A 16,264-nucleotide genomic window follows, 5' to 3' on the forward strand; every position below is an offset into this window, starting at 1 on the left:
GGTCGAAACCTTTTTGATGAAAATGTTTCCTGTTGAAGAATGCTGATTTGTCTAAACCAATATGTTTCCGTGAATAAAGTTTCAATAAAGACTTTATTGGGAAGGTTTCTTGGGTCCAGGAGAGAGAGAGAGAGTGAGACCGACACCGACCCACCCCAGAATAGCTAATAGACTGGTCACTAGGGCATTTGCCAGAGATGTGGGAGTGCCACACAGTGAAGTCCCTGCTCCAAATTGGGAAAAACAGGGACTTGAACTTGGGTCTCCCATATACTGGGTGAGTGCCCTAACCATTGGGCTTTTGGCTGTTCTAGGGTCTCTCTCACTCACTTTTTTTTTTCTTTTCATACCAAGATTCAAAAGGTCTTACTTTTCTTTCTGTTGTGGAATGAAAATAAATGTGGAAACCTCAAAAATGTTCACAAAATGGAATAGTGGTTGTGTTATCCAGCCAGCCTTACTTCTAACCTAACTTCTTACCTGTTTAAAAAATGTCATTTAACATAGATACACAATAATTAATCTTAATATTTCATTTCATACTGATTTAATTAAAATATAAATTAATTTAGAGGTAGCAAAGATGTGTTATGTAGAAGATATTATTGGTTTTAATGTTAACTATTAGAATATGGATCTCATTGTGTGGTATATACTGTCATTTTAATAGTCAAATGTTTACAAAACATGTACACTGATTATTTTAAAAATGAATTTATTAGAAGCTAACCCTGCCAGACACTGAGTGCTCTGACGTCAAATGGAATTGAGGGTGCTCATCACCTCACAGGAGGCTCTCAGCAGCTCAAAGTATCAAGATCCAAATGAACAATTAATAATTCTTAAGCTTTCATATGAGTCGGTACAGCAGATAAAGCATGTGGGATGTTCAAGTAATACATGCAACATACTGACAACTTAAGCATCCATAATATTTTGTGGGTGTACTGTACTTTTACAAAGAATGTGCTAACAAATCCAAATGTCTCTAAATCATCCAGCTCGTGTTTATTGTAGCAAATAGCCAAAGTGTCTTATGGCAAACTACCTCTGAACCTGCGTTAGATTTTGTTCATATATTCATTTCAATGTTTTGTATGATGGTGGTGCTGTTGTGCTCTGATTTTGTACTTTGTTTTAACAAGGTCCACCACCTTCACTACTCTTTCACCGTACAACAAGCTGCAAAGGTCAGTGGTCTTTTGAACCAGCATGTCTGTTTTCCTGTTAGTTAACACAGTCTTGTGTCTTTTGACTTGACTTGTGAGAACAGCATCAGCAATGGATAGCAATGATTCAGTAAGATAATGTCAAAAATAGCAAAAGAGCTGGGTATTTGTTCCATTTATTAAGCATAGATTAAAAATAGAATAATTTCCCTTAATATTATATTCTATCAGAAATGGATATTTTTGGGAACATGACATAAAATATACAGATGTACAGAGATACAAAGGAACAAACACTCACTTGAGTAACCCTTGAGACCCAATTCAGTAAGAATTAACAGTCAACTTCTTTAACTCACAGACTTCCAAAATGGGTCCTCTGCATCTTGCACAAGGCTCTATAGCTGTCTTTTGTACTAAAGTAAAACCTGAAGAAGGTGACTGCTGTCTCTGAAGAGTGAATTCCTAGGTTTGGAAAATCTCTCTGAGCTGGCTGATGTTAGTCTTACCTGTAAAGGAAAATTTGGAATTAAGAAAAGAGAAAATACAATGCAGTACTGCCTTCAGATGGCAACTACCTGGTAGTTTTTAATATCCCGTGTCTCGTTATTGTTGTTTCTCCTGATTCATGCATTATAGGACAGATTTCAAAAAGAGCTATGGGTAGGGACCGAGGCGGTTGTTTTCATTGTGACAATCAATGAATAGTAATAACAATATTGGGCTACCAATCTGGTGCAATTTGATATTGTTCCCACGAGTCCTGATGCAGGATTCCCAAACCCCAAGTGTTCAAAAATCATGAATCAGGTCCCCCAAACCATGTGAATGGCTTAAAAATCATGAGATTTAAAAAAAAATACATTTTGGGTTTATTTACTTTCTTGTGTAGGAGCCTTTAGGGTACACATTTTCCAGCTTTTTTGTTTGTTTGTTTTAAAAAAAAGTGGAGATCTTCACTTAATCACCTGATGCCAGGAGCTAGGGCTTCAAGACAAACTTTGTGAGATTTGTAATAAAGTCATGATCAGTAGTAACATTGCTGTTGACTCTGGAAGGTGATGCTTCAGGAAATATTGTCACAGAAGCAGTATGTCTGTGATAATTAAAATGATCTATGAAAAGAAACCAATGCTAAGATAGTAAAAGGTGTTCACATACCACACAGTCATAAGTGCCTGCACAGGAGAGAGAGAGAGAGAGAGAGGCACTTTGATCTAGAGGACTGAGCTTGGGACAAGAACACGTCATTTCTAATCCAGTCTCTGCCATTAATGTGTTTTGAGTCTGAGCTTCACCAATGAACTCATTGGGAGCTTTGCACTGGGAGGAGGATCAGGCCTTTTGTGAGCTTGAGGAAGTCGTCATACTAAGGCCTTATCCTTCAAATCCTCCATTCATGGAACTCTTGTTGAAGCCAGTGGGATTTTTGCACACACCCAGCTTGCAAGGACAGGCCTTAGCCCAGGGGTGGGGAATCTACGGCCACTAAAAGTACGGTCAGCTCCACGCAGCTCCTGGAAACAACTGGCATGTCCATGCGGCCCCTAGGAGCAGGGCCAATCAGGGAAGCTCTGCGTGCTGCACCCGCCCCCATTGCTGGCTCCACATTTCCCATTGGCTGGGAACCAATAGGAGCTGCGGGGGCGGTGCCTGTGTGCACAGACAGCACGCTCTGCGCAAAGCCCCCTGACCCCTCCACCTAGGGACCGGGCATGGCAGCCACTTCTGGGAGCAGCACGGAGCCAGGGACCCTCCCTTAGCCCCGCTGCACCGCCAACCGAGAACCACCTGAGGTAAGCGCCACCCAGCCAGAACCCACACCCCGAATCCCCTGCCCCAGGTTGGAACCTCGTCCTGCACCCTAACTCCTTCCCAGACCCTGCATCTCCACCCCCACCCCAACCCCCTGCCTCAGGTTGGAACTCCCTCCTGCACCCCACCTGTACCCCACTGCCCTAGCCCTGAGCCTTCTCCTGCACCCAAACTCCCTCCCAGAGCACGTACCCTATCCTCCTGCCTGAGTCCCCTCCCATACTCTAACCCCCTTGGCCCAAGCCTGGAGCCCCCTCATCCCCAGCCCCATCCCAGAGGCTGCACCCCAGCCAGAGCGCTCACCCCCTCCCGCACCTCCACCCTCTGTCCCAGCCCGGATCCCCCTCCCGCATGCTGAACTCCTCATTTCTGGTCCCACCCCAGAGCCTAGAGGAAGCCGCCCCCTCCCCCGCAGGGCTGTGTGTGATCTGCGACTGATTTTTTCTGAGGGTCAGTGGCCCCTGATAGAAAGAAGAGTCCCCACCCCTGCCTTAGCCTCTCTATGACCCTGATTCAGGAAAGAATGTAAACAAGAAACCTAGTATTAAGAACATGAAGTCAACTGGACTGCTCCTGTGCCTAAAGTTAGGTGTCAACTGAAGTACTTAGTTTGTTTCCATAACGAGAAAATGAGAATATTATTACTAATTATGTAAAGAGATACTATAAAGACTAGTTAGAGTATGTCAAGCACTTTGAAAATGAAACCTCTTTTTACAATTGCCATGAGTTAATACAGTCTATCCACAATATTGCTGTACACAGCTGACAGCTCTTCATACAGCTGGTTGAAAAAATTTGACCAAGCAGTTTTCTGTCAGAAAATGTAATTACAGCAAAATGTTTTGTAGGAACATTTCAGCTTAATTTTAATCATTTTGACTTTTTAATTTTGTTTTGATAAGGTAAAATGTTTTGACATTTCATTCCTTTTTATTTCATGTAAACTTTTCTATTAAAATATTTTAATATTTTGTATTATCATCTTTCAACACTTATAGAACCAAACCAGACCAAACCATAGTTTCACACTGAAATTTTTTGGAATTTCCATTCTGCAGGAAATATCTATATTTTGAGGGGTCGTTTGAAATGGCGGAATATGGAAATTGCATTTTTCCGACCAGCTCTAGGTGTTAACATTAAGTCTTTATTGCAAGCAACAGGCTATTTCATTTACTAACTAATTTATCCTCCCCTTCATGGTACCTTCTATTTATACCAGTTGTAGATTTAACTTTGGATACCTAATTGGCTTTTGTTTGAATGGGAGGAGAAACCTTTTTTTCTCTCTCTTTGATATTACTTCTTACATTCAATCTTTTAGTGTATTCCTTATTCTCACTGCAGCATGAGGCACTAAGTAATGAGATACTTAAATTAAACACATAGCATACAGTGTATAGAAAGGGAGTGTGCAAAAACAGAGGGCTGGAAATCACAACTTCTGAATTCTACTCCTACTTCCACCATTTACTCAATGTTACTTGGGCTAAATTGGTTAACTTTTTCTGTGCCTCAGTTTACACCAGGAGTTTGGTAACACTATTCACTGCATCTTGTGAGGCTCATTTAATGCTTGAGGACAGCTTTGAGATCTTCAGATGCAAGGTGTTGGAAAAGTGCAATGTGGTGGTGGTGGTGGTGTTTGTAGAAGTATGGCTCCAATTGGTAAAAGAACATAGATAAAATGTAAATCATAGATACCCAACATAGTGTATTTCCTTATAACATCTTAGTGAATAATTTTTTTAATCTGAGGAAAACAGAATTGTGGACAATACAAATTATTTTCTTACATAATCAATAAAAGAGAATGTGAAATGTATTAGATAGCAAAATGGAGCAGTGCTGGAGCAATATACAGTAGGCTGTTAGTTATGGTAAATTTATTTGATAAATCTATTTAGGTTTGTACAAGTACTGAAAAGGGCATCTGTCCATATGATCTGGGTGTTCCTGACATAAGTCACAATACACCGGAGACAATCCTGTAAGAGCAGCAGTACAGTTCAGTAGAACCTACCACCAGTAAGCCAAGCAGGTTTAAAAGCTCAAGTTTCCCCTCCTCATTCAGCAGTTCACCACCCTTTTAATCCCTGCCTCCATCCCCCACATCCATTTTGAAATTGGGAAAAGACGAGCCTTGCAATGTGTCCTGAAGGGTGGTCATCAGATCTGGGCTATTTTGGACCAAGGTGGGAGAGACTTCCAAAGCTGTGGGGCCCTGACGACAGTCACTTCCTGTTTGTTCTAGAGGTGCTCTAGCCTGAGCCCCTCCGCTGCTCTCTACTCTAGTGGTGTGGCACAGGAAGAAGGGCTGTCTCTTGTGTAGACAATGTATGGCTTGCAGGCGGAGAGATGCTCAACTTGCAGCTGCAGTTGGTTCCTGAAAGCTGAATAGTGTAGCCCTATGTAGCATGCATTGTAGAATCTAATCTTGTGGATTGACATGGATGACATTGGCAGGGTCCAGATCCAAAAGGAATGGTCTCAGCCTTCTGGCTGTACAGAAATGATAAAAAACAGAGCTACATATTGCGCTGCCTGATGTTATGGTAGCACTGACTTGAGAGTTCAGCCAGACCCTTAGGCTGCAAACCATGACCCTCACGTGGTGCACAACCCCTCCGTTTAAGGGACAGACACTGTTTTTCACCATATCCTTGGTTGCTTCCCCCAAGCACCTATCATCACCTCTGTCTTGTCTGGTTTGAGCCTCAGACAACTAGCTCTTGGTCAGACTTCGCAGGTACTCAACTAATCTAGCTGTTATAATTAATTCCCGTTCTTCAGGATAACTGTTGTAATACTGCTATTTGACCAATGAGTTGATCACTGTGTCCTGGTCAATGAAATCAATCCTAGTGGTCAATTTGAAAATAAAAACCTCATTATTGAGATAGGTTTGTGTATTTTGAAACAATCGGCTGGTTGGCATCTATTCTGTCACCCTCTACTCTTTTTGATAACTTTATTCCTTTAAATTACAAATTAATTTATTCCAGTAAAATGATGATTTCAAAACAGAAATGACCAATATGCTTACATAACAAAATAATTCATATTATTTAATGTATTTAATGTAAACCTCTTGCTTCCCATAATTTCCTTTGTTTGCCATCCAATGGTGTGCTATGTCTAATTTAGGGCCTGGTCATTGACAAATAAGAATAATAATTTGCTCTTATATAGTGCTTTTCATCAGTAGATCTCAAAATGCTTCCGAATCTTTAATGTATTTTTCCTTGCAACACCTGTGCAAGGCATGGCACTGCTATTTTCCCCATTTTACAGATGGGGAACTGAGGCAGAGAGAGGCTAAGTGACTTGCCCAAGTCTATGGGAAGTCTGCACAAGGAAGCCTTTAGGACCTAATTCTTATTTAGAATAAGGCCCCTTTACACCACGTTGGCAATGGAAAGGGGTTTTAAAGTTAGTGTAATTTTCATTTATGCCCACTTTTAGACCCCTTTATGCTACCAGAGTGGTGTAAAGAGGCCTTTGTGTAAAAGAGAACCAAAGGCTCAAACTGTTAGGCTCAAACTGTTGTGGCATGGGGCTTGTCATTTTTATTTGTCTACAAAGATCATTTACATATTATGTACTGTGGAGATAGTAATCATAATTTCGGAGCTATATATACACATATAGATACATACTACTGTTACTAAAATATCCCATGCTGTTTGTACATTTCTGATTTTGAAAAACTGGTTAGGATCTCTGTTTACTTCTAGGGACTTCAACAGGACTGATAACTCATTTTGGGTAGAGAGTACACTGTATTTTCCAGTATAGTATCTGAGGCTGCAGTATCTGGTGTGTGTGTTGACAAACAATCTATCCTATATATAGTATTTATATAAATATTATATCCGTATGTAAAATGTTTAATATTCATGAAAATTGGATTCTTAGCTATTTTACTGCAGACAGATTAACTTAAATGGCTTCAGTGACTCAATCGAGTTTTGATAGTCAGTGACCAGATTCAAATGAGCACCCAATAAAAAATGACATGTATTCCTTTATTGTCTAGCTCAGAGAAGCTTAGCCTTTTACAGTAGCAGAAGATGAAAATGCATTATAGAGATAAGCAGTCGACTTCCTTAGGCAAGATAAAATGTACTAAAAGGAAAGGCGGAAAAGAATCTCTGTATGTCAAAGACATGGTCTGACTGTACCTCTTCCAGGATGCAAGTGTTAGCTGTGATTAGAAGCAGTGTCAATTGAAATATGAATGCATTTTACTATTCCCCACCATATTATATTACTTGATATTTAAAGTGCCCCTTCCGTATCTAGGACCAAGCATGAATGAAATTAATAAAATAGAAGGAGATAAGGGAAGAGCTTGTGCTATGCCTTCTATATTGTAGCTTCAGGTTTCAGTAATGTTCCTGATACAGTCAATATAGGTATGGTGACATTGTCATTAAGATGTTTTGCTCTGAGTCAATTTCACTTCAGAAAGTAAATATTATGCTAAAAGAACAATGTTATCCTTGCCCCTTTTTAAAGGAATAGATGAACCATTTCAAATCAGATCAGAACTGATGCAAATGATTATTGTAATGCTTACTAATATTTATTTAGATATTGTAGCATTTGCCATCTGAGAATAGTAAAGCTCTTATAATCCTTAATTAAGCACTATGGCCTCATTGAGGCAAGTAGGTATTATGCTATCTATATTACAGCTGGAAAAAATGATGATCATGCAAAATAAACAACTCATCAGGCTTGGAACCCAGGAGTCATGTGACTCCCAGGAGTCCTCCCTTTCTAACAACTAGATAACACTCCCGACACTGAACCTGAAAAAAGAAAACCCTGATCTTTATTGCAGTTTGTAAACATCTAGTGAATTTTTTATAATTGTTTTTCAAAACCTGTGCTACTTGGCTTTAGGTGGAACGAGGAGGCAGGGTATTTTGACAGTATTGTCTTTCTTACATGGTTGAAATGAGCCAGCACTAAAGAGGGTATTTGAAAGAAAACCTGTACTTGTGAAATTTCCAGCACAGTTTCTGACAAAAGGAGTCTGGATAAGCATCTACATAATAATACAGTCTTTTGCACGACTCCAACACCTTCTGTAGAAGGCTCTCAAAGCACTTTGCAAAGATTAATGAATGAAGCCTACCTAAACCCTAGTGGCATTGTTAGCTCTTTTGTACAGAAGGGATAACTGAGAATAGAGAGGTTAAGTGACTCCCTCAAGGTCACAGCAAGTCAGTCTCAGAGTCTCTGGGCTCTGATCCTGCAAACACTAAGGCAGGAGGATCTTATCATGATTCATGTAAGTAGTCCCACTGAAGTTAAGTTAAGCATATGCATGTTTTCAGGATGGGGGCCATAGTCCTGTATTTTGCCAGGAGCTGGGAGTGGATGACAGGGGATGGACCACTTGATGATTGCCTATTCTGTTCATTCCCTCTGAAGGACCTGGCATTGACCACAGTCAGAACACAAAATACTGGGTTAGATGGACCACTGGTCTGACCCAGCATGGCTGTTCTTATGTAACCACTAGGCAGTGCTCCCTCTTTTGCTAATTAAACATCCATGTTGGTAGTTTAGGAAAAATTCTAATTTTTAGTCACTTTAATTTCCCCATTTTATGGATTTTGATTTAATGTAAGCAATATTTTATTTAAACACATCTACACCTGCAGATACTGTGTTTCCTCTAGATTGTCTGTAATGCTATATGTGGGAAGCTAGACTTCTGAAAGAAACAGTGCTGTCTTTAATCAGTTTAACCTTTCCAGGAACACATGGGATGTTTTAACTGGGTGTGATATTATCTAAAAACTTTTATTCTTCAAATATTGATATTATTCATAAGGTGGAATAAAGTTTAATTATTTTGGTGTGTAAAATAATAAATGACATTGTAAATGAAAATCAAATGCAGACAGCACAGCTTCTAATATTTACTGATCAGGGAATAAACCCCATATTAATTCTTGTCTATCACTTTTTGTTATGTGGAGTGATTTGCAAAGAAGGCTTGTTCTGTTTGTTAGTTTTAAAGGTATAGGTGAAGGAGTTATTTTCCTGAACTTGAGTTTCTGAGATTATTGGGTCACAAACCTTTATTTAAAGCATTATTTTGTATTTGGTTTGGAAAATCCTAACAAAAACTTTCTTTCAATTTGACTGAAGCTGCTGTCCATTATGTAGTAATTATATAGGAGCTCATTTGAAATACAAAATGAAGTCCAAAATAAGAATGGATACGAATTCATAAAGGTAAAACGGCGTCTTATATTTGGCCTAGAATTGCTATTGCTTTTGCCAGTAAAAATAAATAAAATCAACTGTTTAGAAGAGGCAGCAGATCACTATGTGAATCTTATTTTTTGACTTGGCAGTCTCTTTCAGCCACACTGTATTTAGACAGAATCACACATTCTGTGCATTGTACATTATAAATGCTTGAATTATTTATTGTAAACAAACTTTTTGTTGATTTTAAACATCATTATCAGTCAGTGCAGTATCATGGAAAATCATATACATGCACCGATGGTCTAAAGAGCCAGTAACAAAATAAGAGTCCATCAGTCACAGAGCTAATAAAACAGGAAGCAAATAACACAGGATAATAATCTTAGTGAGGATGACCATCGGCTTCACTACATTCATTATGAAGCAATCATATACCTTCTAGGTGTGTAACTACAACACAGGGAGTATTCAAAGTTTGTTCTAGACAGAACATATAGACCCATGTTTCAGTTCTCCCAAGGTATGTGGAAAAATTTAACTGGAATGGACTCTGCTGGTCTCTTAATATTCAATTAAATCAATTAAATTCAATTCAAGGCAAATATCTAATTGAATTCAGTAGTAATTATGCTGATGTTAAGACTGCAGTGTTGGGCTTTATAGTATTGTTAGGAGGATCAGAATCTCTCTGTTTCTGCTCGTAGCAAGTAGCAGATAACAGTAACAGTACCCTGTTTCTTAAGTAGTAAGTTCAATAACCTGAAATTCTCTACAAAAACAAATCATTCTTTTGACCTTAAAGTACAGTCCTTAACATATTCCCCAAAGTTTTAAAACAAATTTTCATTTATTCATTTTCAGAGATAGATAAAACCACCAATAATAGCAAATGACCCAATAATGTTTGTCAGAGCTCTATAAAATGGCCTAATTGATAAAGTATTAGAGTGGGACTTGGGAAATCTGGGTTCTGTTCCTGGCTTGGTCACTGGTCTCCTGGGTGGCCTTGGGCAAGTCACTTCACCTCCCTGTACCTCAGTTTCCCCAGCTGTAAAATGGCAGTAATGATACTGATATCCTTTAGAAAGCACTTTGAAATCTACTCATGAAAAGCACTTTGTAAAAGTGATATTATATTGTTATTTTATTACAAGCTCAAAGAAGATGTCCAGTTATCATAATTGTTCCACAGCCCTAGAAACAGAGATTTTTTTTTAAATCTGTTTATAAAGAGAACGCTGTTGGAATGGTATAAAGTTGTATTTGATTAATATTTAATGGAATTAGTGTGCACACTGGAAAAATATTGTAAATGCACAGCAAATTAATTTTCATACACAAATAATAACATATCAGATTTCAAAAAAAAAATACAAGAGATGAGTTGGAACCAAGCTCCTAGAATTTAACACTTTAGAACTTTAGGACGTTTGAAATATGGACCTGAATTTGCAGCTCTGATCTATCCCTAACCTGAAAATAACCAACCAATAAAATCATGATTTGCAAAGGATTTTTTTTTTTAAATTGGCCTTGTTCCATTTTTTTCTTCCTTATGATGTGTAAACAAGGCCTGAAAGGTTATGTCTGCTTTTTCCCCCCTGCTTGTTTATTGCCTTATCAGGAATGTCAGGTTTAGTCTGAATTTTGATGGAGGATGTCTGGAGCTAGGATGTTGACTGTGAGCTCTACAATCATAATTGAACCTTTAACAAAAACATCATTTATCCAAAGTGTTAATTAGCCATTGAAGTTTGATATGCTTTAATAAAAGCAAACAAAAACCAAACAGTTTTGAACAAATCCAACTTACGTTTCCTTCCCCTCTCTATTGCTTAACTTTTATCCTTGTGTACTGATACTAGTTGTCCAGTTCATGACTTTCCAGCCTAAACAGGACCTGAATGGCTGTTGTAAAACCCAAGCCAAAAAAACAAATGAAACCAAATCAAACAAAACACTTTTCCATGTTTTCAGCCTTATATAATAAAGAGCCGAAACTCTTATTCCCCTCCCGCTCCAACACCCCCAGTCATTTCTAACCAAAAGTACATTTCAATAAGAGGAAACATTGTTATGTGAGAATTGCCAGCGATTAGCTCATGTTGAGAAATTTTGTTACGATTAGGAGAAAAATGTCCAGGTTTTGTCCTGAGTTTTGTAGCAGATTTTCAAAACAGGCTCAGATTTGTTAGCATCTAAAAAGTTACATTCCAAAACAAGTTCTGAAAACATTGACACATTTTGTGTTTGGACTGGACAGAATGTATCATTTTTGTGCAGTATTGTGTCACCGTCCTCTATGCCAGGACCTTAACACAAAAAGACATTGAGTGAATAAATGTCCAAAGTGTTTGAATTGCTCCTGAGCATGTAATCTCCAAATTTCGAGTGTCAGCCTCCAGATTGTTTTCAGAGGGTTGTCAGTTTCCTTGTTAGAAGGGAAGTGAGACCACAGACTGTCAAAGGTTCTTTTCAGTTTAATGTGGGTAATGTACTCTCGCAATTTCCCTGTGGGATAAGTACTTTTAAATAAATATTCTTTGCTTTTTGTGAATTTCATTTGACTTCCTTACCAGTTATATAATGTATACTTTAGCAAAACCCTGAAAAATGTTTGCAGTTACAAGTCTTCTGTAAAGCAAATAGCTAAACTCTGGAGTGATGCAAACAAGGCACTTACCACCTGAGAGAAGTGTTAACACTTTATTTACATTTAAATTAAAATGGAAACTTATTTATGTTTTATGTTTCTGAGAGGTGTGTGGTACATCTGCAGAGGTCTATTGTTTATTCATGTTGTAAATCCTTTGAAATGTGTTAAAATGCTTCCCACTCATTATAAAAATCCTGCCACCCATGGATTAGGACTTTGATGTCACCAATCCTGCTTCAAAGGGTTTTTTCAATGCTATTAATCACAGTTTAGCCTCTGAAGATATAGCCAGAGAAAACATTTGGACATCTTGTGCTAGACTTGCTAAAACTTTAAAATATATGGTGTGTCTTGCATATGTATGCACAGTCCACATCACTTCCTCTCTCTTCTCTGAACCTTTATTTTGAAAAGTTATTTTGTTATTCTGCAAATAAAGCTGAAATGTTTTGGGTGATTCACACTGTACTTTTAAAAAAATGTAAACATGTCATTCAATTGACTCCACAGCAAAACAATGTGGTCTTGACCAAGGAGTACAGTCAGTCTTTAAAAATCCCAAAAGACAATATCATTCAGGATTAAGCAGGCCTGTGTGTCCAAAGATCAAAAAAAGAGATTGCTTTATCACCTCTTTCATTAGTTTGTGATTTTAGATGCCATTGACGCACATCAGGGATCCGTGTGATTTCTTACTGGATAGCTTTATTTCTGCTCTTTCTCTCTCAAAACTTTGAATGATTCACTGATAAATTGATTACTAGCAACTGAGCTGTTATGCCTTTGTGCTGCTGCTTTCATCAACTCTGTACGCTACGGCCAATGACAAGCCTCCTTATCACCGACTTTTTTCCTCTTAAATCAACACTGCACCCTGGTATCTCTCTTTTGTTACCCCTACCATTGCTGAATGCTCAGTGATGTGGAGGATCTGTGATTATCTGGGTTCAGCAGAAGAAGTGTGGTTATATCTGGTAGCATTCTTAGTGCTGCTACTTAGACTACTTTCTCATCTTTCAGATTTTCCCTTCTCTGAGTGAAACAGCAACTGTTCTTTCAATTTGTTTCCATCTCTTTTAACAGGTAACTTGGCACAAGCAAGAGCCAGAGTGACAGCAGCATCTAGGTCTTTGCCTCCACAGTTTAGTGCTGGGCACATCAAGGTTAGTAGTGTTATATTTCCTGGAGGCATTTGCAAAAGGGAAGAAATTTAAGTCAGCAAATATTATTGTGGAACTATAGACAAGATATTCAGCTGCTGTAAATCCACAATGGGCGGATTTATATCAGCTGAGAATCTGGCCCTATTTCAGAAAATATGCACCTTGATCTGGATTACTGTATCCAGTTTTGGTCACCAGCCCATTAAAGAGTCCAGCAAACACTAACAGATACGGTTAGAGAAATGATGGAATTTATATATGATAACAGATTGAAAAGACTAAGGATGAAATCTTGGCTCCATTGAAGCCAATGTCAAAACATCCATGGACTTCAGTGGGGCCGGGATTTCACCCCAGGAGTGTGTAGCCTGAAAAGGAGATTTAATTGGTTGGACTTTGGTTGGAGTATTCAACATTATGAAGGCAAAATAGAAAACTGACCCATTCCTCTGCTTTATCCTGCCTTTAAGGCAAAAACATTTGAAAGAGATGGACAGTCAATGTGGAACCACTGAAAGGACATGCTTCTTAATGGAACATACAGTGGAACTATGGAATTAGTTGCTGCTAGATTTCATCAAGTAAATACTGTGGCAAGATTCTAAAAGGATGTGATAATTTTCTGACCATTAATAAAATTTGTTGCACCAAGCTCAGGCAATAAGGGAGAGAACCCTATGCATGAGGTTGATAGTATTAAGAATTCAGGCAGTTATTCCTGGTCCTTCCCTATATATTCTATCAGTCTGCTGGTGAGGTATATTACTGTTTGGGTTTTGTTTGCTTATTTTTTGTCTATGCCTACAATGCATATTATTAATAAATAGTGGTAATAACAACTACCAACCTTCCAGTCTTGTTTTGTTTTGATCCCCCCCGCCACCCCCACTGGGCCTTTTATGGCCATTCATATATCTTCCTGGAGCTGGTACACTTCACTATACCTGCAAATATAGACTCAGATTTCAGAGATTTATTCTCTCACTGGTATAAACTTGTTTAGTCCTGAAGGGAAGACAATACCCTATCGGATTTCCTTGCAAGATAGCACTTATACCCACATTGTCTTTCCAGTTTCAGCTCCAACCACCGTTAGTCATCTCTGTATACATTTTACTGATTCGGCGTGGGTGGATCAGAGCAACTTTGTCTTGGCAGCTTTAGCAAAAGCATTCAGTTAAACTAAATAATATTTAAACTATTTATCCTTGAATTGGATTTAAAAAAAAGAACCTACCGAAAGGGATGCTGGCCCATGTAACTGAAATAATTTAGAGCCAGGTCTTAGTCCATACCACTATTCGAGAAATGCATTTACAGCTCCACTGAAAGAAGAAGAATCTATGGGTGCTGTTTTTTGTTTTTATTTTTTTTTTGTTTGGGTGAATAGTCTGTTTGGCTTCCAACACTAGGGCCTTGTCTACATGCTATCCCCACCACCACCAGCAGCCTTGTGGACAGTCTTAGTTCAGTGTAAGAGGATTTTTTCAGTTTAACTTCCCAAGTGACGTAAGCTAAACGGAAAAAAACTACTCTTATACTGTAATAAGGGTGTCTGAACAGTGGGCTGACTATGCTGGCTTAAATTCACACCTTAGTTTATACTAAAAAAATGTTCCCATATAGACAAGACCTTAAATAAACTTCACACCTGCCCTTTCCTGAGGCACTGCAGACCTTGGCCCTGATTATCATTTATAGTCAGAGTGTAAAGTGCCCTTCAGGGGGTGTAAATGTAACTTTAAGGTGTTTTTACATTGCCAGAGCAGTATAAAGAAGGCTTAGTGTAAACGAGAATCTGGACCAATGTGTCTGTCTACCTGCTTATACTTGCACCTTTGGACTCAGCACACCCTGTTGGGCATTCAAGATGGATTCTTTAGAAATAAAAATGACTGTAGGAACAGAAGCCCGTTTGTTGTACTGACCTTTATGGTACATCACTATTGAGAGGCGCTTTGCATCCTTACACCTCTCAGAGGTAACACTTATTGTAGTAGCAACTTTTCCCTATCCCCTTTGCCTAAACAGCCAGAGCTCAATAGTGTGGCCCTGTCTCCTGTGTGACCTTAATCTGTGGTTCAGATAGGAATGCTCAAAATAGTTGCCTGGCCAAAATAGTTCTGAAACTGTTCCCCGTCCCTCCAATGGACATCCATGCTGCTCTGACCAGACCATCGATATTTACATCATCATGTGACCTCCCGAAACGTTTGATGTTATCTGAGCTGATGAAGCATTTCTCCTGTGCTATGTAGCAGGGTCTTTCCTTTAGCAACTTAAAAATAAATATCATACTTCATAGAGATCTTTTTCTCTATTGATATAAGATGCCTACACAACTTTGGGCAATGGAGAGCATCACAGATTATAAAACCATACTGTCACCTTTAATGGAATCTAGTTGCCTTTGTACCATCTTTATCCTAAATCCGATCTTTCCTTTTGATTTATTTCCCAATATAAAGTCTGTTTTCTTGATCTAATACTACTTAGGGCTTCATTTCCTTTATATTTTGCATGCAGTCTCCTAAATATCTCCTCAAGGTAAGACACACAGTTACTTTATTGAGAACAATAATCTTTCTGCAACTATTTTTAGAGTTAAAAAGAGTGGGCTTAAGCTTTGGAAATAATCAGTGAAGCGAAGTCCAGTAAGTGTAGCCCATGTGCTGACAATAGCATTATTTGGTTCAAATGTTCATAGTTTATACAAATGCCACCTGTTCAGAGCAGATGGTAAACTGCCACAGAGCAAGTGAGCACTAAAATGTTGTTAATGCTCCAAGCAAGCTGTGTGCTGGTTGTTTTGTGTAATTTTGTTGAGCTGTAATAGAGCAACACAATCTGCCTGTGATTGGTAACCCTGGTTATTTTCATTCACAAATTCTGGTTTGATTTTCATAAGAACAGCTGTATCGACAGTATAATTGAGATGTGTGAGGAACAATATACTTGCTGTCCATATCTACCCTCTATTGGTGGTCTGTCAGGGTTCCTTTACCACTCTGAACTCTGGGGTACAGATGTGGGGACCCTCATGAAAGACCCCTATGCTTATTTCTACCAGCTTAGGTTAAAATTTTCCGAAGACACAAAATTCCCCATATCTGGGATTCAGTATGCTGCCACCACCAAGCGATTTAACAAAGAATCAGGGAAGAGATCACTTGGAGATGTCTTCCCACCCAAAAAAAGCTTTCTTGGGGAAGGCTTGAGAA

The 16,264-nt window shown here is 38.7% G+C and overlaps 1 protein-coding gene across 1 annotated transcript in view; it reads left to right on the top strand.

Annotated features, from left to right (window-relative positions):
* MYO3B (myosin IIIB) overlaps positions 1-16,264 on the top strand; it is a 340,336-nt gene that overhangs the window by 183,520 nt on the left and 140,552 nt on the right. The window contains exons 26-27 of the mRNA XM_074967534.1: positions 1,146-1,190; positions 12,964-13,043. Of these exons, the coding sequence (XP_074823635.1) occupies positions 1,146-1,190; positions 12,964-13,043 (125 nt within the window). The remainder of the gene's footprint in view (positions 1-1,145; positions 1,191-12,963; positions 13,044-16,264) is intronic.

The sequence above is a fragment of the Natator depressus genome, chromosome 11, assembly GCF_965152275.1.
Source record: "Natator depressus isolate rNatDep1 chromosome 11, rNatDep2.hap1, whole genome shotgun sequence".
NCBI classification, from domain to species: Eukaryota; Metazoa; Chordata; order Testudines; family Cheloniidae; genus Natator; species Natator depressus.